The sequence below is a fragment of the Muntiacus reevesi genome, chromosome 3 (assembly GCF_963930625.1).
Source record: "Muntiacus reevesi chromosome 3, mMunRee1.1, whole genome shotgun sequence".
NCBI lineage: Eukaryota > Metazoa > Chordata > Mammalia > Artiodactyla > Cervidae > Muntiacus > Muntiacus reevesi.
Genome location: NC_089251.1, coordinates 177,963,065 through 177,990,159, shown reverse-complemented (window position 1 = coordinate 177,990,159; position 27,095 = coordinate 177,963,065). Strand labels below are relative to the sequence as shown.

The 27,095-nt window shown below is 38.7% G+C and overlaps 1 protein-coding gene across 4 annotated transcripts in view; it reads left to right on the top strand.

The window, feature by feature from the left end:
• The window catches only part of PHACTR2 (phosphatase and actin regulator 2), a 137,679-nt gene extending 113,890 nt beyond the window's left edge, over positions 1-23,789 (top strand). For 3 of the 4 annotated variants that reach the window (XM_065931229.1, XM_065931228.1, XM_065931225.1), the window contains 2 exons: positions 6,453-6,529; positions 17,116-19,535. In XM_065931229.1, coding sequence (XP_065787301.1) covers positions 6,453-6,529; positions 17,116-17,131 — 93 coding nt within the window. In that variant the 3' untranslated portion in view covers positions 17,132-19,535. Of the gene's footprint in view, positions 1-6,452; positions 6,530-17,115 lie in introns of all 4 variants that reach the window. The other variant, XM_065931227.1, reaches the window with a different exon arrangement.
• Positions 23,790-27,095: the final 3,306 nt, after the last annotated feature.

The window sequence follows — 27,095 nt, the reverse complement described above, 5'->3', positions numbered from 1 at the left end:
TCTTATGGGAACTGGATTTTCCCATATGCTCGAAATAGTCCTTCCTAACCCTTGTCTGTTATTGGAAGGTAAAGTTTATCCACCTCGATCTATAATAACAGAGAGGGTTTTTCTTTTAAATTTTGTTATTGAAACAAAAGTAGATTTTTGTGCTGAACTTGTAGGCTGCAGGGGAGATGTATTTGGTCAAGTTTTCTTCTGCAGGCTTAATGTCTGTTCATGAGTAACTTGAAAACACATGACATTCATGTCTCCCCTGCCGATTAAACCCTGAGCAGCAGAGCTAAGCCAGGGGCCTCTCTACCCATACATGAGACTCATTTTCTCCCTTTCGCATTTTCTCTCCCCTTAACCCTGAGATTCTGAAGGTCTCAATGACTGCATTTTTAGAACTGGATTTGTACTGTAGGGTTTTTTTTTCTTCCTTAAAGAAAAATAAGAACAATTTCTTTTTGGATAGAAAAAAATGTTGTATACTTTTTAAAGGTAGAAAATAGAAAAAAAGACAATTTAAAATACTTCTTTTGCTATATAACACATTGTAAATCAACTATACTTCAAAAATTTTAAAAAATAAAATAAAAATGCTTTTAATATATAGTACTTTGTATACACACAGGTGACTCATGTTCATTGGCAGTAATCAGTATTCAAAAATACAAGGCAAGGAAATAACAATTGCAGTGCACATCAATGCATGATATTTTTAAGAGCTTCTAAAAATATTGTTTTTAACCTAACACTGGAAAAAGATCATTTATTTTCTCTTGATGTTAAAAGATGTGTATAGTGAAATGTTACTTATTACCCAGAGATACTAAAAGTATCAACAGTCTTAGGATATATTTTATTTTAGAATGAAAAGGTATGCTAATCATCATTATTATAAAAATCATTTCTGGATTTCTGTTGCTTTTTACTTTAAAATATTTCATAATATATAATAAGATTTATAATAATATAGTTTTAGTTCATTAATAATAAAAACTTGTATTTATCTTTCATATTAAAAAGTTTTGCTTTTGAACTATGTATCCCATTTAAAGAAAAAAAAACTATTGAAAGTAAATATTTCTACCTCTGCTTTCAAAATTAACACTGAACTTCCTGCCAGGCTAAAAAAGCCATCCTTTCTCTCTCTCTTTTGTTAGTGCTATTTTCTTAGCCCCACTAAGATACCACTTTGCATTTAAAATTTCTTTGAACTTCAAGTGTAAAGAAAAGGGATCAATGTCAATTAGTCAATAACCAATCAATGCCCAGTCTATGAAAACACTTGCCAGGCGCTCTGGGAAATGTCATAAATCTGGTGTGTGTTAGTCACTCTTTGCAACCCCATGGACTTTATAGCATACCAGGCTCCTCTGTCCATGGAATTCTACAGGCATGCATACTGGAATAGGTAGCCATTCCCTTCTCCAAGGGGATCTTCCCAGCCCGGGGATTGAACCTGGGTCTCCTGCATTACTGGCAGATCTTTACTATCTGAGCCACCAGAGAAACCCTCAAATCTGGAAGTCATGTTAAACTGCCCACAATGGGAAAGAGAAGTGGTGGGGGACATGCCTTGTTAATTGTAAACTCGACTGAGTTTAAGTCACCTTTAAGGTAAAATTTTTTATTTTAGAATATCTGTGCTCGGGTAGGTTGTTCGGTCGCTTAGTTGTGTCTGACTTTTGGTGACCCCATGGCTTGCAGCTTGCCAGGCTTCCCTGCCCTTCATCATCTCCTGGAGTTTGCTCACAACTCATATCCATTGAGTCAGTTCTTGGGTAGAGCACTAGAAACAAATACACATATGGTAAGATATGTGGCCTATATAACCTACATGTGGCCTATATCAGTGTCTGTGCTGAGGTAGATGAACCCTAAGGTGACAAGTAGAGCCAGAGAAGGGCATCAACTTGGCTTGAAGACCAAGGCTTACACAGCAGTTGTCATCTCCCTGGGGTCGGCCTTGGAAGCTCCATGGGTGGAAAAGGCAGGCTATAGAGCTGGGTGCCTATGGATTTGATTCCTGCTTGGCCACTAGATAGATGTTTGACCTTGGCCAAGTCATTTAACTTGGGTTTCCTCACTAGTAAAGTAGATCCAATTATATCTATCTTGAGAATTAGGTAGGTTATTTGTGAAGTTTCAGCTCATCAATAAATGGTAACTCTTACCAGTATTACAGTCATAGTCAGGCTTGATAATTTAAGCTTTTTCCCCATTGGTGACATTTTCATTACTCATTGAAGCCTCAGTTTACAGTCTAGTCTAAATTTATCCAATGAAAGAGAATCCAATAATTTTTCAGATGATGCACGGGTTTGTCCAACAAGTTACCCAGTAGTCATTTATTAAAAACCTCCTAATGGTCATTGCAAGGACTGATGCTGAAGCTGAAACTCCAATACTTTGGCCACCACATATGAAGAGTTGACTCATTGGAAAAGACCCTGATGCTGGGAGGGATTGGGGGCAGGAGGAGAAGGGGACGACAGAGGATGAGATGGCTGGATGGCATCACCAACTTGATGGACATGAGTTTGAGTAAACTCCGGGAGTTGGTGATGGACAGGGAGGCCTGGCGTGCTGCGATTCATGGGGTCGCAAAGAGTCGGACATGACTGAGCAACTGAACTGAACTGAACTGATTATATTAAGTATTAGCTTAGATGCTGGGAACATAAGAATGAATAGAACATACCACCCTTTCAGGAATACAGTATCTAAACAAATCCTAGGAAAGACTGAGATTTTAATTCCATACAGAGATATTCTTTGGCTTCTTTGTGCTTACCCAGACAGCTGAGTATACTTACCTACCCATGGCATTGATCTTGATGAGTAGTCAAGAAATCCTCTCCATGTTAAATATCAAATTTTTATCAAAGAAATAAATAAAGGGCATGAAAATGATGGGAGTTCTAGTTCATCCTGGCTTCACAGATTATGTTGTTTGAGAAGGCAGCAAGGTCCGTGTATTCAGCAAATCACCTGTTACCTCTGGCCAGGCTGACCCTTGAGTGGGCTGGGAGTGATACATAGATGTTCTGTTACCATCATCACGAGTCAGTTTTAACCTAGTTCAAGTCTTTTTTTTTTTTTTCCCTTTGTCCTTTCTATAATTCTCATGGTACCAAAAATTACTCCTCGATGCCAGTACTGTCTTCTGTGGGCTTGATTTGTTTCAATCTTAGAAATACCTAGTTTGGGCTGAATGACTTCCTGTGGTTGATAGAACTCAGCACCATTCAGGCTCCAGTCCCACTAACTCTGCCTACCTCTTCCTGTCGCATTATCTTTCAAAAAACTATCAGCCCCAGGACTTTCCCAGTGGTCCCATGGTTGAGACTCCATGCTTTCAATGCAGGGGGCACAAGTTCAATCCCTGGTCAGGGAATTAAGATCCCACATCTGCAGGGTGAGGCCAAAAAAAGACAAAAACACACACACAAAAACAACTCAAAAAAATATCAGTCTCATTTACACTTACGTGAATAGTTATTAGACTTCAATTCTGGTCTTATTTGTATAGAAAGGATTTAAGATTATTGTCCGTGTATTTCCCTGACATAAAGGGCATTTAATTACTTTTTTTTCCCCTTTCAAAACTCTTTCAGGAAACTTTCTCTTTAAATGGTAAGAGGAAGTAACTTATGGAATAAAGCTGTGGTCTTTGTTCAGTAGATTTTTAAAATGAGTATTGCACTCCTGTAACTGCCTAGAGTCACATCCTTCTGATGTATATTTTCAAACAACCAGCCCCTGTAATTTCACATCATATTCATTGCCTATAATTGACTCATCATTTCTAATTACAACCAACACACACAGCATGGAAATCTGAGACAATTATGTGGATGACATAGGTCCTGAAGTTCATTTTGTTAGAAAGAGTGTGAGATTTGAAGTAAGGGCCTATCTGTCACCATGCAGAGTCGTCACAATATTATTGACTGTATCCCTGTGCTATACATTACATCCCTATGACTCATTTATTTTATAACTGAAAGTTTGTACCTCTTAATCTCTCTCTCCTCTTTTACTCATCCTTCTCCCTACCCCTCTCACCCCTGGCAACCACCAGTTTATTCTTTGTATCTATGCATCTGTTTCCAGTTTGTTGTGTTTGTTCATTTTGTTTTTTTAGATTCCACATATAAATTAAATCATATGGTATTTATTTTTCTCTATCTGCCTTAGTTCACTTAACATAGTACCCTCTAGGTCTATCCATGTTGTTGCAAATGGCAAGATTTCATTATTTTTATGGCTGAGTAATACCCCATTGTGTGTGTGTGTGTGTGTGTGTGTGCATATACCACATCTTCTTTATCCATTCACCTATCAGTGGACACTTGAGTAGATGAAGGAAAGCTTTTTGATAGATGTTAATTGGTGATGAGTAGAGAGTCTTTGCTCATTTTCATACCTGTTTCTTTTTTGGTTGTGTTGGGTTTTTGTTGCTGCTCTCAGACTTTCTTTAGTTGCAGTGAGCGGGGTCTATTTTTCCTTGCAGTGCCCAAACTTCTCATTGTGGTGGCTTCTCTTGTTTCAGAGCACAGGCTCTTAAGCAGCACAGGCTTCAGCAGCTATGGCATGCAGGCTTAGTTGCCCCTCGGCATTTGGGATCTTCCCAGACTAGGTATCGAACCGATGTCCCCAGCATTGTGAGGCGGATTCTTAGCCAATGGACCATCATGGAAGCCGCATTCTTCACTATTTTAGCTCCTGGTTCCGGGTATCAGTTTTTTACACTGAGTAAAGAAGAGTGTCCTTACTGTTGATCTCATTTGTGAAACAAGATATGTACTCTTATCACAGGGGACTTGGGCCCTGAAATATTTCTCTACTGGATTCATCCTCTTTCAAAAGCCAGTGGCAAGAACCGTTGCCACAGTTCCCAGCCTCAGGTTCCTCATAGAAACTACAGGGACTGAGGAATAGATTTGGAGAGAAAAACAATCTGCGACTATGGGATTTAAACATAAGATTGAAAGCAGCATTGGGGAAAAGCTTATATATTGCAGAGTGATCGCTTGTGATGAGAGAAAGCCAGAGAGAAGCCTCAGGGATTTCTTCTGTTTTTTTCCTTTTCTAAAATACATCATTTTCCAACCACAAAGTGTGTATGCTCTGCTCAGTCATGTCCAACTCCTTTCGACACTTTGGATTGTAGCCAGCCAGGCTCTGTGGGGTTTCTAAGGCATGAGTACTGGAGTGGGTTGCCATTTCCTCCTCCAGGGGATCCTTCTGACCCAGGGATCAAACGTGCATCTCCTGTGTCTCCTGCATTGTAGGTGGATTCTTTACCTGCTGAGTCATCAGGGAAGCCCCCAATCACAAAGTAGATTTTCTTATCACTGTGGTTTGTAACTTCATTCTGTGTTTCAGCTGAGACGTCCATTTCTCAGAGGTTCTGAGGATGCTTTTTATGAGTATTTTTTCATTTACAAAACGTCTTCATAAGGACTTCCCTGGTGGTTCAGTGGTAAAGAATCTGCCTACCAATGCAGGGGACTCAGGTTCGATCCCTGTTGCAGCAAGACTCCACATGGTTCAGAGCAACTAAGCCTGTGAGCTGCAACTACTGGCCCGTGCATTCTAGGACCCATGCTCCCTAACAAGAGGAGCCACCACAATGAGAAGCCTGTATACCACAACTAGAGAGTAGCCCCTTCTTGCTGCAGCTAGAGCAGTCTGCCCACTCCCAGCAACAAAGATCTCAAGCAGCCCCCCCCAAAAAAAACTTCTTCATAGAAAAATTAGAAAATAAAGATAAGCATAAAATTGAAACCACAAAACCATCCATGATCTAGCCAGTATTGTTAATGATAACCAGTGTTAACATTTGGATGAGTATCTCAGCTTTTCAACCCGTAAGCATCTCTTCCAACCCCAGCATGTACACAGCCTGGATTATGTGTTCAATAAATAATAATGGAAACAGCATTCTCCTCGATATTTTCTTTGCGTGGCTTTAAGTGCTGTGCTGAAATGTTTCATTCTAATTGTCTAAACTTTCAATACCAAAGAATAAATAGCAATTGCCTTCTCTGTAGCTCTGTGGCAGCTTGTCAAAGCCATGTTGCTGTGGGTGGTATGAAATGCAGAACTTTCATAGGAAAATGATACTGTTTCTCAGAAAAACTCATGACCTGTGCTTGCCTTGTGGTCATCGAGGATGCGGTGGGTGTGTGACTCATATAGATCAGGCCTCAGGGTGGGTTTGGCAAAAGCCCCCTTCCTCTCTTGCCTCGTCAGTGACACTTGCAGGAGATCTGTCCTGGTTTTTGTTTGGCTGTAGTTTCGATACTACACTTATCCCATCTTTAGAGGTAGGAACTCGAAATTCCTTTCTTCAAGATACTTCATAAAAGAATGTCTGCTTCATTGATTCTATATATGCTGAGGAAATGTGTGCTCTAACTAGTAATTCTGTTTATCTATTGTTTCTTACTTAGGCAGCAATACGGAAAGAACTAAATGAATTTAAAAGCACAGAAATGGAAGTTCATGAAGAGAGTCGACAGTTTACCAGGTAGGTAAACAAGATGCAGTTGTGCAAATTAAAAGTGAGTAAGATGGTAAATTGTATGTTACATGTATTTCATCACAGTTTAAATTTTTTTTAAATATAGTTTAGCACAACACCATCTAGTGAACATTTCTGAAATTAAATCCTTGTTTGTTTGTTTGTTTTCTTCCAAAGAAGTCTAAATCATTCCAGAGGGCTGTGTTTTGGTTTCTTTCTTAGTTTTATATTCTGGTCCAAAAAACAAGCATTAGCATCACTTATTCTGCTCTTAAAGAGACTCAGTTGAAGTTTTATGCCCAGAACAGATGCTGGTGAAAGTGAGTGTGGGCACAGACATGTCTACTTTGGACTCACAGTAGACATAGCTTAGAAAGGGTAGAAGCTCAGTTTTTAGAAGGTATAGCTTAGAAAGGAATCTGATTTTTACTGATGCCACAGAAGCTCACTATCGTCCTACCATTTCTTCTGCCAACACACTTCAGTTTCACAGGCTGCTAAAACTGGAAGAGGCTTGAGTGATCATATAGTCTGAACCACACACTTCATAGGTGTTGTTCTGTGTTTCTCTCTCCTGGGTTTAAGTGCTTTGTTATATGTGTGTGTGTGCGCTCAGTCATCTCTGACTCTTTTGTGACCCCATGGACTAAAGCCCGCCAGGCCCCTCTGTCCGTGAAATTTTCCAGGCAAGCTTCTTTTCCACTACAAGAATCTTGGAGTGGGTTGCCATTTCCTACTCCAGAGGATCTTCCAACCCAGGGATCAAGCCTGTCTCTTGCATCTCCTGCTTTGGCAGGCGGATTCCTTACCACTGAGCCACCTGGGAAGCCCCTTTGCTATACAGAACAGCCATTATATAAGATTTTTCAAAGAATTTGCGTGTCGGTCAAATCTTTGAAGACTTTTGTTGTTCAGTTACTAAGCGGTGTCCTGCTCTTTGCAATCCCATGGACCACAGCATGCCAGGCCTCCCTCTCCTTCACCATCTCCCAGAGTTTGCCCAAGTTCACGTCTTGAGTCAGTGATGCTATCCAACCATATCATCTTCTGCTGCCCTCTTCTCCTTTTGCCTTCAGTCTTTCCCAGCAGTAGGGTCTTTTCCAGTGATCAGGTGGCCAAAGTATTGGAGCTTCAGCATCAGTTCTTCCAATGAGTATTCAGGGTTGATTTTCTTTAGGATTGACTGGTTTGATCTCCTTACTTTGAAACTTAAATTGTTTTTTTTTTTTTTAAAATAAAAAACATACTGGGACAGATGACTGCATGAAGAATACCATGGTAGATCTTTCTGGAAAGCAAATACTGATCCCAAAACTAGAAACAGCCTTTGTAAGGCAGCCTGACGTCAGGGTGTGATGGTATCTGCAGTGGGTTTTGTTTTGTTTTCTTGGTAACAACTGATATGAAGGTAAGCTTTAGGGGTTTTTCCCACGATATACTGGTTAACACTCTTTAAAATGTCTTTAAAGACATTGGTGGGGGAGTGGGTGAATTAGATGAAGGGGATTAAGAGGTACAAAATACCAGTAATGTACAGCAAAGTAATGTACAGCACAGGAAATATAGTCAACAATATTGTAATAACTTTCTACAGTGACATATGGTAACAGACTTATCATAGTGATCACTTCATAATGGATAAAAATACTGAATCACTTATGTTGTATAACTGAAACAAATATAATGCCCAGGTAACTCAGCTGGTAAAGAATCTGCCTGCAATGCAGGAGACAACCCCCCACCCCCACTTGATTCCTGGGTCGGGAAGATCCCCTGGAAAAGGAATAGGCTACCCACTCCAGTAATCCTCGGCTTCCCTGGTGACACAGACTGTAATGAATTCGCCTGCAGTGTTGGAGACTTGGTTCAGTCCCTGGGTTGGCAAGATCCTCTGGAGGAGGGCATGGCCACTCACTCCAGTATTCTAGCCTGGAGAATCCCCATGGACACAGGAGCCTGGCAGGCTACAGTCCATGGGGTTGAAAAGAGTCGGACATGATTGAACAATTAAGCACACACAAGTCAATTACAGTTCCATTTTCTAGAAAATTAAATTTCCAGGGAAGGAAGAAGTGTTCGTATCACTGAGATAAATATTCCTTGCTTAGGTGTTGTTTAAAACTTGGCAGTAAAGCAAATGTCTTCTGGTATTTTTCCATTAATTTATATTACATCATTAGTGTTGCATTATGGTCAAGATATATTTAGGCTCTGAGACTTATAAAAATAATACTTATGATTTTCAAATTGTTTTCAGTATTTCTTTAAACGCTAAGAGGTTTGGTAAATGCCGCTGAGTCTTATCAAAATAATACAAACATATGATAATGTTTTACATTTAGAAAATTGCTCATATGGAAGATTATGGTGCTCTTAGCCCCAGTCATCCTTAGAGGGAATAAACACGCCATGAATCATGACCTGGCTCTTTAAATGGAACCTGACATAGAGCAACTCAATTATTAGCCTTTCTCATTAGCGCCAGGCGTTATCTGCTTATATCAAGTAAGCCTTCCCTTCAAAATCTAAACCTATTAGCTGCCTGCGGATTTAGGGTGGTTAATAAAAGGGTTGAGACAGCACTGCTTCGTCTGCCCAGGCACCTCTTTATCCAGAGATAATCTCCCACACAGTGATGTGTTAGTCAACTCTGGGAGCACCCATTCCCACATTCCCATTCCCTTCCTTGGCTCTGATCTCCAGAGAGAGTCATAAAAAGCTGGTGACATTGGTTGTCTCTGGGAGGGAAACTGGATGACTAGGGACCAGGCAGGGTGGAAAGATGACACAACTTACCCTTCTGAACCCTTTGGATTTTTGAAACATAAGAATGTATCACCTTGTTGAAAATGTTTTTAAATTTAGAAAAATGAAGGATCCATTTCCAAAGATGTCTTTCTGTCAATGAGGTTTCCAGCATGGTAGCTTTTCATGAGTAGTGTGCTGGCACTAATACCACGACATGCCTGCTATGGGTGTACCGAGAAGACACCTCTAAAAACTCCATCATGAGTACGTTCTCTGAACATTTGACCTGAAGATGGATTGTAGCCCATCCATCCATCTAGAGTGGAAAGATCCACTCCTTCATCTGATTCTCCCAGTTTCTCCAGATACTTCTTGAAGTTGAAATGCATCCTAGGGCCATCTGAGAAGCATGAGGAGAAGTGGTTCGTATAAGAGTTCATCCTTTGGCTTGCAAGGTACCAAGCTCTAACCTCTATTCTTTAGAACATTTCAGCTTGTCCAGCCACATACTGATTTTTCTCCTCGCCCCAGCAGCTGCCCACCTGGTTCACTGTTCAAAACCCAGAAGACTATTTGAAGAGCACTGTACTATTAAATAGGGCCAGTGCATTCTGGAAAGAAATCACCATGGCAAAGAAAACCCACTTCCCTTTCCAAAGTAAATGGGATTTCTACAATTTAAAGTAATTCTTTAAATTATAAAGACATGCAAATTGTTTGAAAAGACTTTACATAAAAAACTAAACTTGAAAATGGTTACAGCTGAATGGTAGGATCTATGACCAGTTATAGCCTTTGATTATTCTGTTTTCCAAATTTTTTTAAATGTCAACATATATCAGACTTATAATCAAGAGAGAATATTGCTTTTAAAAATAAACTTGGAATTTTGTAAACAAGAACATTTTTAGAGTATGCAAAATAATACTTTCATACATATAATTCTCTGTGGGTGCATGTGTGTGTGCGTGGGTGCTCAGTTGCTCATTGTGTCTGACTCTTTGGGATGGTAGCTTGCCAGACTTCTCTGTTCATGAGATTTTGCCAGCAAGAATACTGGAGTGGGTTGCCATTTCCTCCTCCAGGGGATCTTCCTGACCCAGGGGTCAAACCTACATCTCCTGCATTGCAGGAGGTTTCTTTTACCACTGAGGCATCTGGGAAGCCCCTTATATAATTTTATTAGTTTCTATATTACTTGCTTAATATATTAAGCAAAGAATCATTAAATTGATAACTCTTAGAATCAAAATGGGCCTCAAGAGATTACTGGCATAATGTTAAGTGGAAAAATCCAGATACTGACTAAAGTATACGTATATAGCAGTGGTTTGTTTTAAAATTCAGATGCATAGGAAAAAGATTGGGAAATAACATTAAAACAGCCACAAAAAGAATGAAATATTGCCATTTGTAGCAACATGGATGGCCCTAGAGAATATCATGTTAAGTAAAGTAAGTCAGACAGAGAAAGACAAATATTATCTGATATCCCTTATATGCAAAATCTAAAAAATACAAATGAACCTATATACAAAACAGAAACAAACTCAAAACATAGAAAACGAACATGTAGTTACCAAAGGGGACAAAAGGGTAGAAGGGACAAATTAGGAGTGTGGAATTAACATATATAAACTACTATACATAAACTATATAAGCAACAAGAATTTACTATATAACATAAGGAATTATATTCAGTATATTTTAATAACCTATAATGGAAAATAGTCTGAAAAAAACTCTTTATATGATTGAATCAATTTGTTGTACACGTAAAACTCACTCAATATTATAAATCAACTCTGCTTCGATAAAAATAAATAAATGAATTGACAGATAAAAGTAAGTAATGCCAAGTCTTAAGGAGAAAAAAAAACTCTTAATGGTGTGTCATAGAGTGGACCTATGGGGTTTTTTCCTCTACTTTTCAAGTTTCCCTAATGTAGTTATGTTGAGAAGTGTGTTTGTGATGTGTGTGTGTTTAAAGTAATTATCTAGGGACTTCCCTGGTGGTCCAGTGGTTAAGACTCTGTACTCCTAATGCAGGGAAATCGGGTTCAGTCCCTGGTAGAGGAACTGGATCCCACATGCCACAATTGAAATAATACTGCATGCTGCAACTAAGACCTGGCTCAGCCAGATAAATAACTATTTTTTAAAAATACACTAATTATCTCATTCTGTGCCATCTTGAGCTATTATAGCCTATGTAGATTTACAGATAAATTAAACTACCCTTTGAGCTTCTACACAGGCTTATCAAAATGCAACATGGCGGGAACTAGTGACCTCAATAAACATTAATTCAGTGACTTCCATTGTGGCCCAGTGGTTAAGACTCGTGCTTCCACTCAGGCAGCAAGGGTTCGATACCTGGTCAGGGAACTAAGATCTCACATGCCATGCAGTGTGGCCAAAAATTAAAAAAAAAAAAAAAAAAAAAAACATTAATTAGGGGCCCTCCACAGAGAATGAGAAGGAAATGGCAAACCACTCCAGTATTCTTGCCTGGAGAATCCCATGGACAGAGGATCCTGGCAGGCTACAGTCCACGGGTCACAAGAGTCGGACACGATTTAGCAACTAAACCACTACCACCACAATGGGAAGGCTGCTTCTGCAGAGATACTCTCTCGAGGGCTCCATTTCCTTGCTACCTGGACAGAAACTGAAAAGAATTGCAAAATGTCGCTTAGACCACCAGAGTTGCAAGCATGGCTTTGTATTCAGACTCACAAATTCCCATCCAGCATGTGGTCTGACTTTAGTTGAAAAAGAAGCAGTGGTCTAGGAGAACCTCCTCATTTGTTTAACATAATTGTATGTGCTTTGACCATTAAACCCTTTTAAATAAAGAGAAAATTAATTACTCAGGATTTCTGAATATATCAACTGGGGAAGTATAGGAAAATAATATTTTACATTTAGTGAGTCATTTCATATTTTATATTATTGGAAATGAATTTATAGGAAGGTGAAAATTTTTATGTATTTGTGTAGGAACCGTTATAGGAAAGAGTTATCTTTACCTGAATTCCATGACTTGGTGTTTTGCTTCTATTCACTTTCTCTCAAAAGTATGAATATAAGAAAAAAATTATTGATGTTTTTAACAAGAAGAAAATATAGATAGCTTCCAAGTTTGAGTTTCAGGAAAGTTCTGACAAAAGGGTAGACAAGAAGCTTAAGGATTGTGAGGGCACAGTAATTCTATTTATTGCTTCATCAACTTGAAGCCTAAAGCCAAACTGTCATTCTGTCAGATAGGCAAACTTCCCCGGAGGTAAAGCTGAACTTCGTGTACCTCAAAATGAATGCAAGCCAACGAGTGGTACTGAACTTAAGAAAAATTTGCATTTTCAGCACCTCTCACCATAAAATGTTGGAGTTGATTTTGAAGATAAGATGCCTAATTTAAACAGGATATAAATGTTCCTTTCTGATTGGATAGTGTAGGAAAATATATGGGTATTTTGACCAGATCTGGGCAGTGCTTATAAGGAGAGGTTACAGTTCTGACCCCCCAGCTTTGTCAGCATATTACCACATTCAGAGTATTGGTTAGTCGTCATCTTCTCCTCGCCAGTCTAGACGCTATGCTGATGGCCTGACTTTCCAACAAAATCCAGTCTGTAAACTCATTCTGTAATGGGATCCATGGGCAAATAGCATCTGCAGAAAAACACAAAAAATTTTGTAGTGTCCTGCTAATTTTTGGAAATTAAAAGCAGGACACGTTCCAGGAAAAGGTTCTAAATGTTATCTGGTCCACCGGCTACTCCCATTGTTGCCCAACCCAATTTCTTTTTAAATTTTTACTTATTTATTATTTGGCTGCACTGGATCTTAGTGGCAGCATGCGGGATCTAGTTCCCTGACTAGGTATCGAACCCAGGACCCTTGCATTGGGAGGTCCCACCCAACCCTATTCTTTCTTTTTTTCCAACCCTATTCTTAATTTACCTTCTTCATCCCAGAGACGTTACTGATTGAAGAGAAAGCCTCTCGTGTCCTTGGAACCAAGACCAAGTGAAGATTAGGACACTTGGGAATGATTGGTCCTGCAAATTTGGAGAGACCTTAAAAAATTGCTACAAAGAGGGATCTTTGATAGGTCAGGGTGTGAAGATCCTGCAGGTGCAGTATGTTTGTGTTGTCAGAGCTCCCAGGGCTATTCCTCCTCCCTCCATGTGGTGTGGGTGGTGCTCCTCTGTCCTGCTTCTTGTTTCACTCTCCCTGCCGCCCCCTACCCCAGGACATCACTGGCCTGGCTTTTTCTGGTAATTGAGAAAAGTTTGTGCTGAGCCCATTTTCATCTAGTTCTCTTTGTGGCGGCAAAAGGCAGATGTGTTTGAAACAACTGTAGCAATCAAAGTGTAGCCTGGAAATGTGGACCAAGATTTTTCTCTGGTCAGAATTGATCAAAACTGGTGAGTGTAGAAATCCAGTTGATTACATTTTCCATTCCATTCTACCCAGAGGGCAACAAAAGTACCCTTTGAATGAAAGCATGGATGACAACTGAAGTGACTTAGCATGCATGCACACATAGATAGACATGTTTTAATCTCATAGTCTCACATAGGTTAGGAACACAGAGTCTAGAGCCTGGCCTTCAAGCTCTCTCCCTTGAGTACATGACTGAGCATCCCTGTGCCTCAGTTTCTACATCTGTACAAAAAGGATATAGGAGTACTTACCTCATAGGATTATTTTGAAGATTAAATGAGGTAGTATATGTGTAACACTTGGAATTGTGCTAGGCACATGGTAGAATTTAATGTGTGTGCTCAGTCATGTGTAGCTCTTTGCAACCCCATGGACTGTAGGCTGCCAGGCTCCTCTGTCCATGGAAATTTTCCAGGCGAGAATACTGGAGTGGGTTGCCATTTTCTCCTCCAGACCCAGGGCTAGAACCCTCATCTCATGTCTCCTGCAGGCAGATTCTTTACTGGTAGTGCCACCAAATTTAATAGTTAGGTATTATTATTATCTGCCTCTCTTTCTTTCACGTTTTATATGTTTGATTTTAAGAGGTTTTCAATTACTCTTGAAATATTTTTATGCAATTTGCATAGTTTTTCTTCAGGTTATAGTTGACTCTTCCTAGAAAGCATGATGGAATACCATATCAAATGGGTTATCATGGATCAGTATATACTCAGGTGCAATTGCGTCAAGTGGATCTCATGATTAAACTCTTCAGTTACATAGAGTTACTTATAGAACAAGTAATCAAATAACCAAGCGCACCTATAAATATGTACTCAGTCGTTCATGTGTTGGCAAGTATTTACAGAGCACAGAGAGTGAATCATACTCTTCTGGACCCTAGGAGTTTAGAACATATCTAACTCCTCACGCTCACATGCTTGTGTTCCAGTGAGGGAGACAGACCTTTAGCAAGTAAATGAACAAATAGACGATAATCACTTCTTTTCTTTTTAAAAAGGTGGGTGCTCTTTTTTATTTTAAATATTTACTTACTTGGCTATGTTGGGTCTTAGTTGCGGCACATGGGATCTAGTTCCCTGACCAGCGGTCGAACCTGAGCCCCCTGCATTTAGCACGGTGTCTTAGCTGTGGGACCACTCAGGAAGTCCCTAGATATGATCATTTCAGACAAGTGCTAAGTGCTATGAAAAAAAAGGTAACAGGACGCTGTGCCAAGAGCAAGGGTGGCTATGGATAGAATGACTAAGAAGGGGGTCTCTGGAGGAAATTAAACTTACTCTGTGATTTAAATGACAAGAGGAAGCTGTCAGCACTGTTTGGGGAGAGAAAAACACTTCCCCTAAGGGGATCAGCTAATGTAGTGGGGAGAGCTGCTGCAAGAGGCCTGAGGTGGGAAGGATTTTGCATGATCAGAGGGCAGGAATAAAGCTCAGGTGACTGAAGCAGTCATGTTATCCCTGCATAACAGTGTAGAACATGGAGGTTCACACACCTGCCCAAGGGTGTGGACAGAACAGAGTCAAGAATTGAACTCATAGTGGACACATCCCTACTTGAATCACAACGTGTTTGCTCGTTTTGGAAAACTTGGTATAACCTACTTTATTTTGACTTCTGGTCGAACATGCTGAAGTAATGTCATGTCACAGGCTCCATACATCCTTCATATAGCTCCAATTATCAACTTATAGCCAATCTTGTTTCATCTGTTCTTCTGTCTTTAATTTTTCATTTTTAATGCTTGATTCAACATAGCAACATTTATTAAATAATACCATATACTAGATATTGTATTCTATGAGTATATGAAAGTGAGTAAGCCCAAGTCTTTTCTTAGCATCTCATGATCTAAAAGGAGATACACCCATACACACACACACATACATACACACACACACACACACACACACACACACACACACACACACACACACACACACACAATGATCAGTAACTGGTATAAACCAAATATTGTGGGTACACAGAATAGAAGCAATTATTGCTTTTCTGAGAGGTGGAGGAAAAAGGATTTTGGGGAACTCACAGAGGAAGATTGTAGGAGATAGAGATGGGAGGAAAGATAAGGGTAAAGGAAAGTGGAGAGCCTTTAGGAGGGCACATGATTGGAATTTAGGGTATTTAGGGAGTGGTTGTGAAGTTAGAAAATGGGTTGGGCCACAGCCTGAAAAGCTTCAGCCATCACTCTAAGAAATTTAAATTTTATCAATAGTGGGGAACAGTGCAATGATATTAACAAAGATCTAGGATGATTGGATCAGTATTTATGGTAATAATGCCAGTGACAGTGTGGAGCATAGATTTGATCTCCCAATCTATGAGCCTGAGACAGGGAAATTAATCTGGAGTCTGGGCAGATGAACATTAGATTTTACTTGAACAAATGAACATGAGAGTAGGCAAGATAAATGAAATACCAAGTAGAATTGCATAATTGTGGAATCACAGAAGTGATTCAGAAGTGATTCTGAAGAAGTGAATCAGATAAGGCTTCTGGAGAAGATGGCTTTTGACCTTGATCTTAGATATGAAAACATATATGGAAAATGAAAGGAGTGATTGCAATATTAGAGAGGAACATGTTCAAAAGCAGAGGGCTACAAAATCACCAGGACTGTTCATGGAGGGACATGAATCCAGCCAGCTAGCTAGCATGCTGTTAGTATCATTAGTAGTTTCAGCAAAAGGTGGCGAAGGCTTGAATGAATCCAGAGATAGGCAGTCGGGGCAGGACTTGGTAACTAATGAGACGTGGAGGGTGAAAGGGAGAAAGTTGCAATCTTAGGCTTCTAGACTGAAAGTATTTTAAAAGGTAGAACATTTAACAAGATAGAAAACATAAAGGCAGGTTCACAAGGAAAGATAATTTGTGTATCTGTATACATGCTTAGCATATTGCCTGTGGAACATTTGTAAGGAAATGCTTGGGAGGTGTTTGAAAATTCAGGTATAGAAAATACATTTGGAGTCTTCAGTGGCAAGTGAAGAGAGGCTGAAGCTAGTGAAATAGTGACTACATGATGGTGTTTTCCTTTTTGTATTGACAAATCAGGTGTAACCAAATCCTTTATGAAATGTCTCACTTTGTTCAATATCGGTTAGAACATGACCCTCAAGATAGTGATGTTTTGTGTATTGATTGCTCTCTATCTCGGATGATGAAACCAGCATCTTTTGCAGAGCTGTCTGTTTTCCCACATGACATTTATAACGATCTTCTGTTATGACAGTAATTTATTAAGAGACCAGTAATTCAGTTGAGGATGCTACAGCCGCCTTTGATCATAAACATGACTGTACCATATTCACGTCACTGAATAGAGTTGTGTTTCTCTACCACATCACAGAGTTTCTGTTTCGTATTTCAGGTTTCATCGTCCATAATGAAGCATGAGACTCTTGGGAAACAGACTGATCATCTTGGGCGGAAGCCTCACTTCCTGAAAACCTGATATTGCACTGGGATTTGAATGTGTGTGTTTCTGTTTAACTTGTGGTGAAGGATGCGTGTGGAAATTGCTCCCTACTTGTGCAGTCCGGGTGGGCCAACAAGCAAAGGGATGGTTCAGCAACCCGGCTGTTCAGCAGCCCTGCTGTCCAGCATGTGGTCTGATGGTAAGGGACACCATGTTTACACCAGTTATTCTTCATCAGGAGTTTTAATCAAAGAAGATGAGCAGAAGACAATCGCTGTTGCCAGAAAGCCACCTTTGAGAGTGTGGGTTAAAGAATGGGGAATGGAATTTCTGAGCACTGGAAAGGGTTGTGGGGGGCGAAGGGGGGAGGGCGGTGAAAATCAGAAAGCAAGAGAAATACTTCATTACGTTAATGAAAAAAGGAAATAGAAGCATAAATGTATTTTTGAAGAGGCTTTGGGTAATTGAGAACTTATTAAGGGGTTTGGGAGTTTAATCACTCAATGTGGATTTCTTAGACCTGATCCTAGAAGAATATTCTTGTTTCACCATTATATTGGTACAGCATAGTACCATTATTTTCTTGTCATTGTGCCAGTGAATCCAGTTGCCAGAAATAAGTCTGAGTGTTTTCATGTATCTTTTTCTTAAATGCAAGAGGCTTTTACTGACTCTTAATAAGCATGCTTACCCAAATTTTGTTGCATGCTTCAAGTAGCATAGCTATACACACTTTACATTCTTTTAAATACTCCTTACCCAACATACCAATCTTCCACAAGGATAACAGGACTGGGAATAAAGAGGTAATGCGACCCTATAAATCTGTAGCAAGCTTTAGAAATGAATCTTTTGGTCTTTCCCTAGCTTAATTATCTCCAAAGTTGAAACAGTCCTACTTGTTTTAAGGAAGATACTATCTACAATCATGGCACCTTTTAAAACAGTCTGAATCCAAAGTTAAACTTAAGCAAAATACAGGTGTTCTGCCAGCAGTTGGCTCTGAATGGGAATGGAAAGAACTACTTAGTTTTCATGCTGCATTAAGTTGGATTGCTGCTATTAAAAAAATAAAAGCACATGGATTAAAAAAAAAACTCACCCAAAGGCTTAAAAGAACAGAAAATTTCTGCTAAGTTGTTAAGTAAGGAGAACTTCATTTGGTATTTTAAGAGTCTGCAAATTGCATCCATAAATACAGAACTGACTTTCAGTACAAAAGTGAATTAAAGTTACGAAAGATTTCCCCATGAGCCTACAGTCAATATTGTTTACATTAAGAAGCCATTATTGTCATCTTGCTATTTTCCATGGAGTCATGGGCATAGCGTGGCTTCCGCTCCCAAGTACCTATGACCACGTGTAAATACTACCTTGCATCTAATTGTTCTTTCACAATTATTTTGTGCCCCTTTTATTAAAAACACATGTGATGTAGACCAACACAACAAGACCTAAAGAGACTATTTTATTCTCAGAGTTTGGACTAGGATTTTCTGAAGTAATTCTGGTTCATTGTATGGAAAACTGTAACTTTCTATTTCAACCAAAAGCAGACCTTTAATCTAATGGGTAAATTTGGGTCCTGCCATTCATTTATATTTTAAAGAACCACTTAAAATTGGATTTGTAAGAAATAAAAAATGTCGTCCCACTTGGCCTATGACAAAAAAGCCAGGACCATTTTATAACTAAGAAAAGTAGATGGCATCGTTGCCTCTCTTGCTGTACACAGCTGTGTGCATTAATACAATAAACCTAGAATTTTGCACTATTGTCATTTATTTGATAGAATAACTTATTTTTGCTTTGAAAAAATTTTTCTGCATGCCCTAGTGTCTTTAATCTGGTTGAAATTTTGTTCCTTTCATAGTGTTTAAATCCAGCCATAGATATTAACTATGTTCCAGGTTTTTTTTTTTTGCTGAAGTCATGTTTTTCCTTTTGTTATTGTTTTATTGTCATTTTAGTGTCTTAGGAAAAATACCAAGGCATGTAATGTTATTTTAATTTTCTATACTTATAATCTTAGAACATTGTTTTAATTTCTAGTCACAAGGCTCCTATAAAAATGGCAAATATAAGACATTTATCACTGATTGTCACTCAAGATGCACGTCATAGAAAGTCTCTATTTGGTTGATAAAAGGAACAATCTTTTCCCCCCTAGCAGTACATGTGATATAATTTTTAATTCCCTATAGCAAGATGCACTTAGTACAAAAAATAAGACTCTGAGAAGGAAAATGAGATTCTGGGTCCTCAATATATTGTTTTCTTGCTATGATATGCCAGATTTATGAACTGCCCACACTTTCTCTTCTACTGATTGATGTGTCTAGGGAAAAGTTTTAAACTTTTCTTTTTTTTTTTAAGAAAATTTAAAAAAAAATTAACCACTACTAGTTTAAGAATTGGAACCATGAATTATTTCATTGGAATGATCCTTTAAATAAAAAGAATGAAAGGATTATGAGCTAAGCTACATTCACAGAATGAAGCTCTGTTTTAATAGCTAATTTTAAAAGGCAGAAACACTGCATATCCATATCAGCAGCCCATCCAGAGGTCTCTTGCAAAGCAGCTCTGAAAGGATACGAGGATGTGGACCAGCCGCCATAGAATTATGTATCTGTCTAGTGCCAGCGTTTCTGCAATCCAGCCAGTAAGCTGCGGTTCTGTAAAAATAAATGTGTGTGTGAGTTGGGTTCTTCCAGTACAAAATCAGGGTTTTTGCTATTTCATGTGCGACATTAGGCTGACATAGAAGTAAGTGGTTTTTCTGAGTCCCTAAGATATGATTAAGGAAGAAAAACAAGTCCATCTCCAGAAAAGTTCAGGCATGAAAGAACTAGACAGACTAGTTTGATTTTGTAAAAACCAAAGTGATCATTTCCATATTTTTTAAAATGGAGAAAAAGAACCTTAACGTTAAGGTAATAAGAAGATGCCATGAGCTTTAGCATTATCTTCATGTTCTGACAAAATTAGTTCTCTGATGATTAGCATTAATTTTAGGCAGCCTTGCCTGATAATTTCTTATATGTGTGAAATAGCTTGCATTTTTTTTGTTGTTGTTCAATATAGTTTACCTTTATGATAATTCCTAAAATTAAATCTATAGTAGAGAACTAGTTTGGGTATTTGAACAGCTGTTTCCAATTGAGGGGGAAAAAACACATTTTACCTGATTTATTCAGAAAAATTGACTTTCTGCTTTCATTTTTCATGTCCTGTATTAGCATATTGATTGTAATCATTTACCTTTCTCTTACGTTAGTAAATATATTGTGTTAGGAGAAACTTCTGAAATGTCAGTGAAAATCTTTTTAAGGAAATAGAGGAATTAAATACACTCCTTAATAATCATCAAATATTGAAAATGAGAGATAAGTCGTTAAAACTCATAACTCAAGTTTTACAACCTGCAATTAATTCAGTGCTGCATTGGCACTTAAAAAAAAATACAATAGCTTACACCTAAAATAGAAAAATCTGCACTAACACCGCATATCCTAATGTGTACCACATTTTAACACAAAACAGGCATTGTATTTATCCTTAATAGAATCAGACACAACTGTCACAAATTATACTGCATTCACAATAGAAAAAAGCAACCTTGTCTATCACATAACAGTGTCTCTACATTTAAACAGCGAAACGTCTTCAGAAGTGTCAGAATACTTCTTTAAGTGGTTCCAGCAGCACATTTTACACCTAATGAGAAATCTTCAAAGGATGTAAGATGAAATCAAGCTAGTATAAGACATAAATTTATGTCATTTCATCAGTATAGTAGCCTTAAACATTCCTAGATACAATCATATTATGAAGCCTAACCTTACTAATGAAAATATATATATTTTGAGACAAGAATTAATTTCTTCACATGGTTAGAGAATGTTACAAGCACTAAGGAACCAATAAGATAACGACTTATTTACAAAATTTTCCCGTGGCCACTTGAACTGGCTAGGCTTCCACTGTTGCGTGTCTAAGTGTCTGTCATAGTATTTCATGTGCCAAAGCAGAATGAACTTTTCCTAGAGGAGAATGCAACAGCAGAAGTAATCATCAAATTAATAGGACCATCTTTCTGAGGAGAAAGCACATCTCCAGATAGAGGACACCGAATTTTCGAAGAGCAGCCTGAGGCGCTATTATAATTTGTTAGTGATCAAAGGGTGGTAGAAATAGGGTGGAATACTCCCAAACCATTCTCATTTTCACTTTCTGTTTACTTTTTGTAACCATAAAGCATAAACTCTTTGTGGAAATGGCAAACCACCATTAGCATTTCAAGAAAACAACCCCAAAATAGCCCACTTATGCTTTTTTGAAGACAGGGTCATCCCAAATTAAGAAACCCTATTGTATACACTGTAAGATTTCTGGCACCAAAAAAAAAAAAAAAAAAAAGGGAGAAAGGGAGAATCCTATAGCAGCTATTCGCACTGGAAGCCAGCCCTCTAGGCAAGGGTCATTTTTTAGCCATGCTAGGATTTACTACAGAAACGATGCCATTTAGCTGGCAGAGCGGTGCGCGTAAGCAGAGCACTCCATCCGTGCTTCTCAGTGGGGCTAGCGCTGGCATTTGAGCTGGGCAATTCTTTGTTATACAGAAATGTCTCACGAACTGCAAGATGTTTACTCTCCCGGGCCCTTGCTGGCTAAATGCCAGTAAGATGCCCAACTGTTGTAAATACTAAAAGTAAAAAGCCCTCCCCCGTGTTCACATGCCCTCCTGGGAGGCCACTGCCACCTCCCTTAAATACCGCTGTCTACTGCAATTTGAGGACACAGGAAAAAGGGTCTATCACAAAACCTCATCTCGACTGCCTTGCATTTCTTTGGGCTCTGAATCATTTCTTCTCTGTCATTTTTCTTGCCTTCCGCATCTAGCCTTCTGACGGCAGCCTTAGTTTTCCAGTTCTTCCTGGAGGAGTTTATTGGGTAGTCTCGGCAGTTCCAACAGGCATCATCACTTGGTTAGTCCCTGTATGTAAAGGACAGAGTTCACATGAAACACACTTTTTTTTTGCCTCACAATTTGACTTCACAACTACACTGTTGGTCGTAGCCCTAGGCAGTGTCATGAGGATCATTGTATGACTTAACCACAAACACGACTGCTAACTCTCCACACGTAAACAAAACTGGTGGTCTATGAAAATCACCATTAGGCTTCGCCTAGTAAACTGCATCCCATGAGTTCCTAAACAATCTCATTTATCCTGTTAAAGAAGCATTTCATCTACATGCAAATACTTGCATTTCCCCTGCAGAGACTTTCATGCAGTTCAACTTTTCTTAGATTTGTGAATACTAACTTATGAAGGAAAGAAGGGTGAGCTGTGGATTGCATGCATATTGTTCATACTTCAATGACGGTCATTCATAAAACCAGATGAGTTTTACCTGGGTGAAATATTATCTTAACTATACATAAACATACTTATTCTCTTTGTAACTTTTTATCATCAAAATTGAATGATAAATGTGTCTTGAAATGACTTGGGTGAATTTTGACTAAAGGATCAAATTAAGTTAGCCACTATAATTTTTTTTTCAATGTTAAAATTTCTAAAATCTTTTTTGAAGCAGAGTAACTCAGTCAATAAAAATGGTTATATTGTGAACTTTAAGATGGTGCTTAAGAATTCTTGTTAAATACCAAATTTTTTTTTTTTTTAAGAATAAATTGAAGGGAGTAAATGAGGCAGAATGCCACTCCGCCCTCAGGTCAATTTTGTGCTGTGTTAAAATGCCAATAACATTTGTGCCACTTGCCAGTTTGGGGGGCTTTTCCCTTACTGGATGTTTTGTTATAGTTTGATTATGTATTACACTGCTTACAGAGCTTCTACATGAAGAAGTCACCATGGCAGTGCTAACTAGCATTCATAAACAACCTGAATGAATCTAGGGTCAAACCACTTTCATCACTAAAAATATAGGCACTAATTTTTATTTTTAAAAATATTTCTTCTGTGGCTTAGAGATGTGCCAATGCGTTCACAACATTCTGCACCAATTTCACCAGATTGAGTACCTACTAAAAATTCAACCTAGTCATTTTTTTTTTTTCTGTGTAACAGTGAGGTTTAAATAAAGAACTATATGCATTCTTCTGTTATTTCAAGCTTTGGTGAAAGTGATAAGAATGGTAAGCTGTGATTGTTATCAGGCTGACTGATTTCTAATTTCCAGTTAGTGATCTTATCCTACATATTACACAGGTATAATATCTGTGAGTGCAAATAACTGGAACTGTATACTGATTAACATGACAGTTTCTCTTTTTTGTGTGTGTTGTTCTGAAACCTGTACTGTATTATAGTATGTGGGTATAAATATCTACAAGTATACACACATATGTATGTGTAATTCCACTATTGTAACCTGAAAGAAAGACTATGTATTATCTTTTTTATTCTGTATTGGTGTTTGTGTTATTTAAAAAGCAAGATTATGCTCTGTGTAGTTGTATGATATTATAGTATGCTTTGCCGTGCACAATTCCAAGTGCCTTAGAACATTGTTTAGCTTTCTTAAGTATATATAAATGCATATATGTATAAAATTGGGAAAAGTTACCTCAATAAAATCATTGGGAAATCCCAGCTTTAGCTTGTTCTGTTGTATTCTGTTATTTCTGTTGTATTCAGACAGGGCTCAGTATTTCTAAATTAAAAGCTCAGAGTCCATACCTGTAAAGCAAGAATAAGATAGCTTTTCTAAATCCCTGTAATTTCAACTCCACCTGACTTAAAACTTTTTGTATGCAAGTCCTCACGGCTTGTACCTTTAATTTAAAATATCTGTCTGGAGACTTCCCTGATGATCCAGTGGTTAAGAATCTGCCTTGCAATGCAAAGGACATGGGTTCGATCCCTGGTCAGGGAACTAAGATCCCGCATGCCACAGAGCAACTCAGCCTGTGTGCTACAATTACTGAGCCCTTGCACCACAAGTAGAGAATCTGTGTGCTATAATGAAAGATCCCCCATGACACAAGGAAGATCCCAAGTGCCACAGCTCAGACCCAACACAACCACATAATAAATAAATATTTAAAATACATAAATAAATAAAATAACCGTCTAAAGAGTTACTGCTTTAAACAGCAACTTACAGTTTATTTTTACAAATAAGCTGTCTTTTTTTTATAAGCTGTCTTTTTATGTCTGTCTTTTTTACATCTGAGATTTGAAATTGCTATTTTCACTCACACTATAATGTGCAAAAAATAAAGATAGTCCCTTTAGAGTTAGTAATATAGAAAATAAACAGACTTCCTCATTATGCCTACTATTTAATATGCTTACAACCAAGGAGAGATCTTGGGAACATATTTTGACTAGAAAAGGAATTGCCATATACTTTTCCTGTTTTTCAGCCATGGTTAAAAATTATGTGTGAACCTCCCTCATGCTCTAAGACAAGGGCAAAGGTATGAGATGGAAGTTGAAAAGCTATTTTGTGTCATAAAGCAATTTTTATGACAAACGTCCATCGAGTCAAAGCCATGGTTTTTCCAGTAGTCATGTAGGGATGTGAGAGTTGGACCATAAAAAAGGCTGAGCACTGAAGAATTGATGCTTTTGAACTGTGGTGCTGGAGAAGACTCTTGAGAGTCCCTTGGACTGCAAGGAGATCAAACCAGTTAATTCTAAAGGAAATCAACCCTGAATATTCATTGGAAGGACTGATGCTGAAGTGGAAGCTCCAATACTTTGGCCACCTGATGCAAAGAGCCATCTCATTAGAAAAGACCCTGTTGCTAGGAAAGAATGAAGGCAGGAGGAGAAGGGGATGACAGAGGACGAGATGGTTGGATGGCACCACCGACAAATGGACATGAGTTTCAGCAAGCTCTGGGAGATGGTGAAGGATAGGGAAGCCTGGTGTGATACAGTTCCATGGGGTCACAAAGAGTTGGACACGACTAAGCAACCGGACAAAAACAACCCTAGAGGGAGGACTTGTAAGAGAAAAGGTCGGGACCAAAGAAATAGAGCAGGTTTCAAAACTGGATCCAAGTATGCTATTAAAACTCAGGGGTGCATCTCCAAGGTAGATATAGTAGTTTAACAACCACTTTCCATTTTTCTCACACAAAACCAGGTTCTACATGGAACCATTACTTTCTTTTTCCCTTGTAACCAAAATGTTTTATTGTAGGTTTGTAGTGTAAGGGAAAAGAGCCAAAAGAATCAGTGATGGAAACATTACTCTGTGAAACCTAACAGAGGGACTTCCCCAGTGGTTAAGACTCTGTACTTCCAGTGCAGGGGGTGTGGGTTCAGTCCCTGATCTGGGAACTAAGATCCCACATGCTGTGCATCACAGCCAATAAATAAATAAGATAAAACTTAATGGAGGTAAGAGACAATTTTCTCATTCTCTGCAGTGCTTTCATAGCATCAAATTTATGAAATTTTATTAAATTTGACTAAACTCTTTGTGGGACCTCAACTCAGACGTGGCATGGAGTTGCTGCCACCAGCACTGCTGTCCAGACAACCCAAGCCCTTGTCCAGTTTGTGAACTTGGAAGTCTGTCCTGTAAAAAGTGGACACTAGTAGTAGAATGCATAACACTCTAGAGAAAGGTTTAAAATGTAATGTTTATGTAAAGGTTTTTGCTCTTTTGCTGTAAGTGCTGCCTTTTCTAGGAACCAAACAGTGGGAGAAAAATTTCAATCCCTCCTAAAAGGATGAGTGGGATGTTACAAAATAGAAGAAAATTCCAGTTGGAGAGAATGATGTAAGCAAAATCATGCTGAAAGAGTCCATACTGTATTTGGGGGAAAATTGGTCTCACTCAATTTGAGTGAAAAATAAAAGGAAGGTAGTGTGAAACCGTGGTCTGTGGTGAAACTGCAGAAGATCTTGAGGGCTGACTGAGGCCCCTGGGAGGTACTGAATAGGCAGCGGAGACTCATTGGAAAATTCTGAATCTGAATAATACAAGAGTTGTCTTTAAGAAAGAATAATATGGTAGCAAGGTTAGCAAAGGTTGGAGAAGACTCAGTGAGGCAATGACCAAGATTTCAAAGGAATCAGGGACTAAACTAAAGAGGCAACAGACTTATTAAACTGTGGGAAAGGATCATTTATGGCTTGAATCTGAACTGCTGAGTATACCTACAAGAACAATTAGGGGCAAATTATTTTCTATGTTGAGGACTCCCTATTCCAGATTGTCTGACTTGGGCCAACCAAAGTCAGAAGTTCATCCAGGAACACACCATTAGGTCAACGAGCACTGAAAATGCCAGTTTTTGCCTCCCTATTTATTCAATTATGAAAAGTTAGTATCTACAGCTATATGCCAATAGATGTACAGTTGGATACGTGACTCTGAAAGTCAGGGAAAAGGTCTGGGCTATAGAGAGGAAGATGAGAATCATCACCACATGTAACAGAAGTTGTGGAAAAGGATAAAAACACCCCCATAGACAATGTGGCCTAAGACTATGAAGAAAGTACTACAATGAAGTTTTAATAAACTGCTTCTTCATCACCTGACTTTGTCTCCAAGACTGTAAAATCATTTCATTTACACATTATCTGAGTGCTTTGAACACAACTGAAACGTACCAAAGAACACTAAAAAATCATTTTATAATTGGAAAGACAGTAAAGAAAATTAATTTGGATCAGTATTTCAAAGGGTATTCACCAGTGAAATGTATGTACTTGTGACTCTAAGAACAGGAGTCAGTCAGCAGAAAGCCAAGCGATATCAATGTGCAGTTAAAAAGAGTTTTAAAGAACATACAATTATTATGGACTGCTGCTGCTGCTGCTAAATCACTTCAGTCGTGTCCGACTCTGTGCGACCCCATAGACGGAAGCCCACCAGGCTCCCCCGTCCCTGGGATTCTCCAAGAAAGAACACTGGAGTGGGTTGCCATTTCCTTC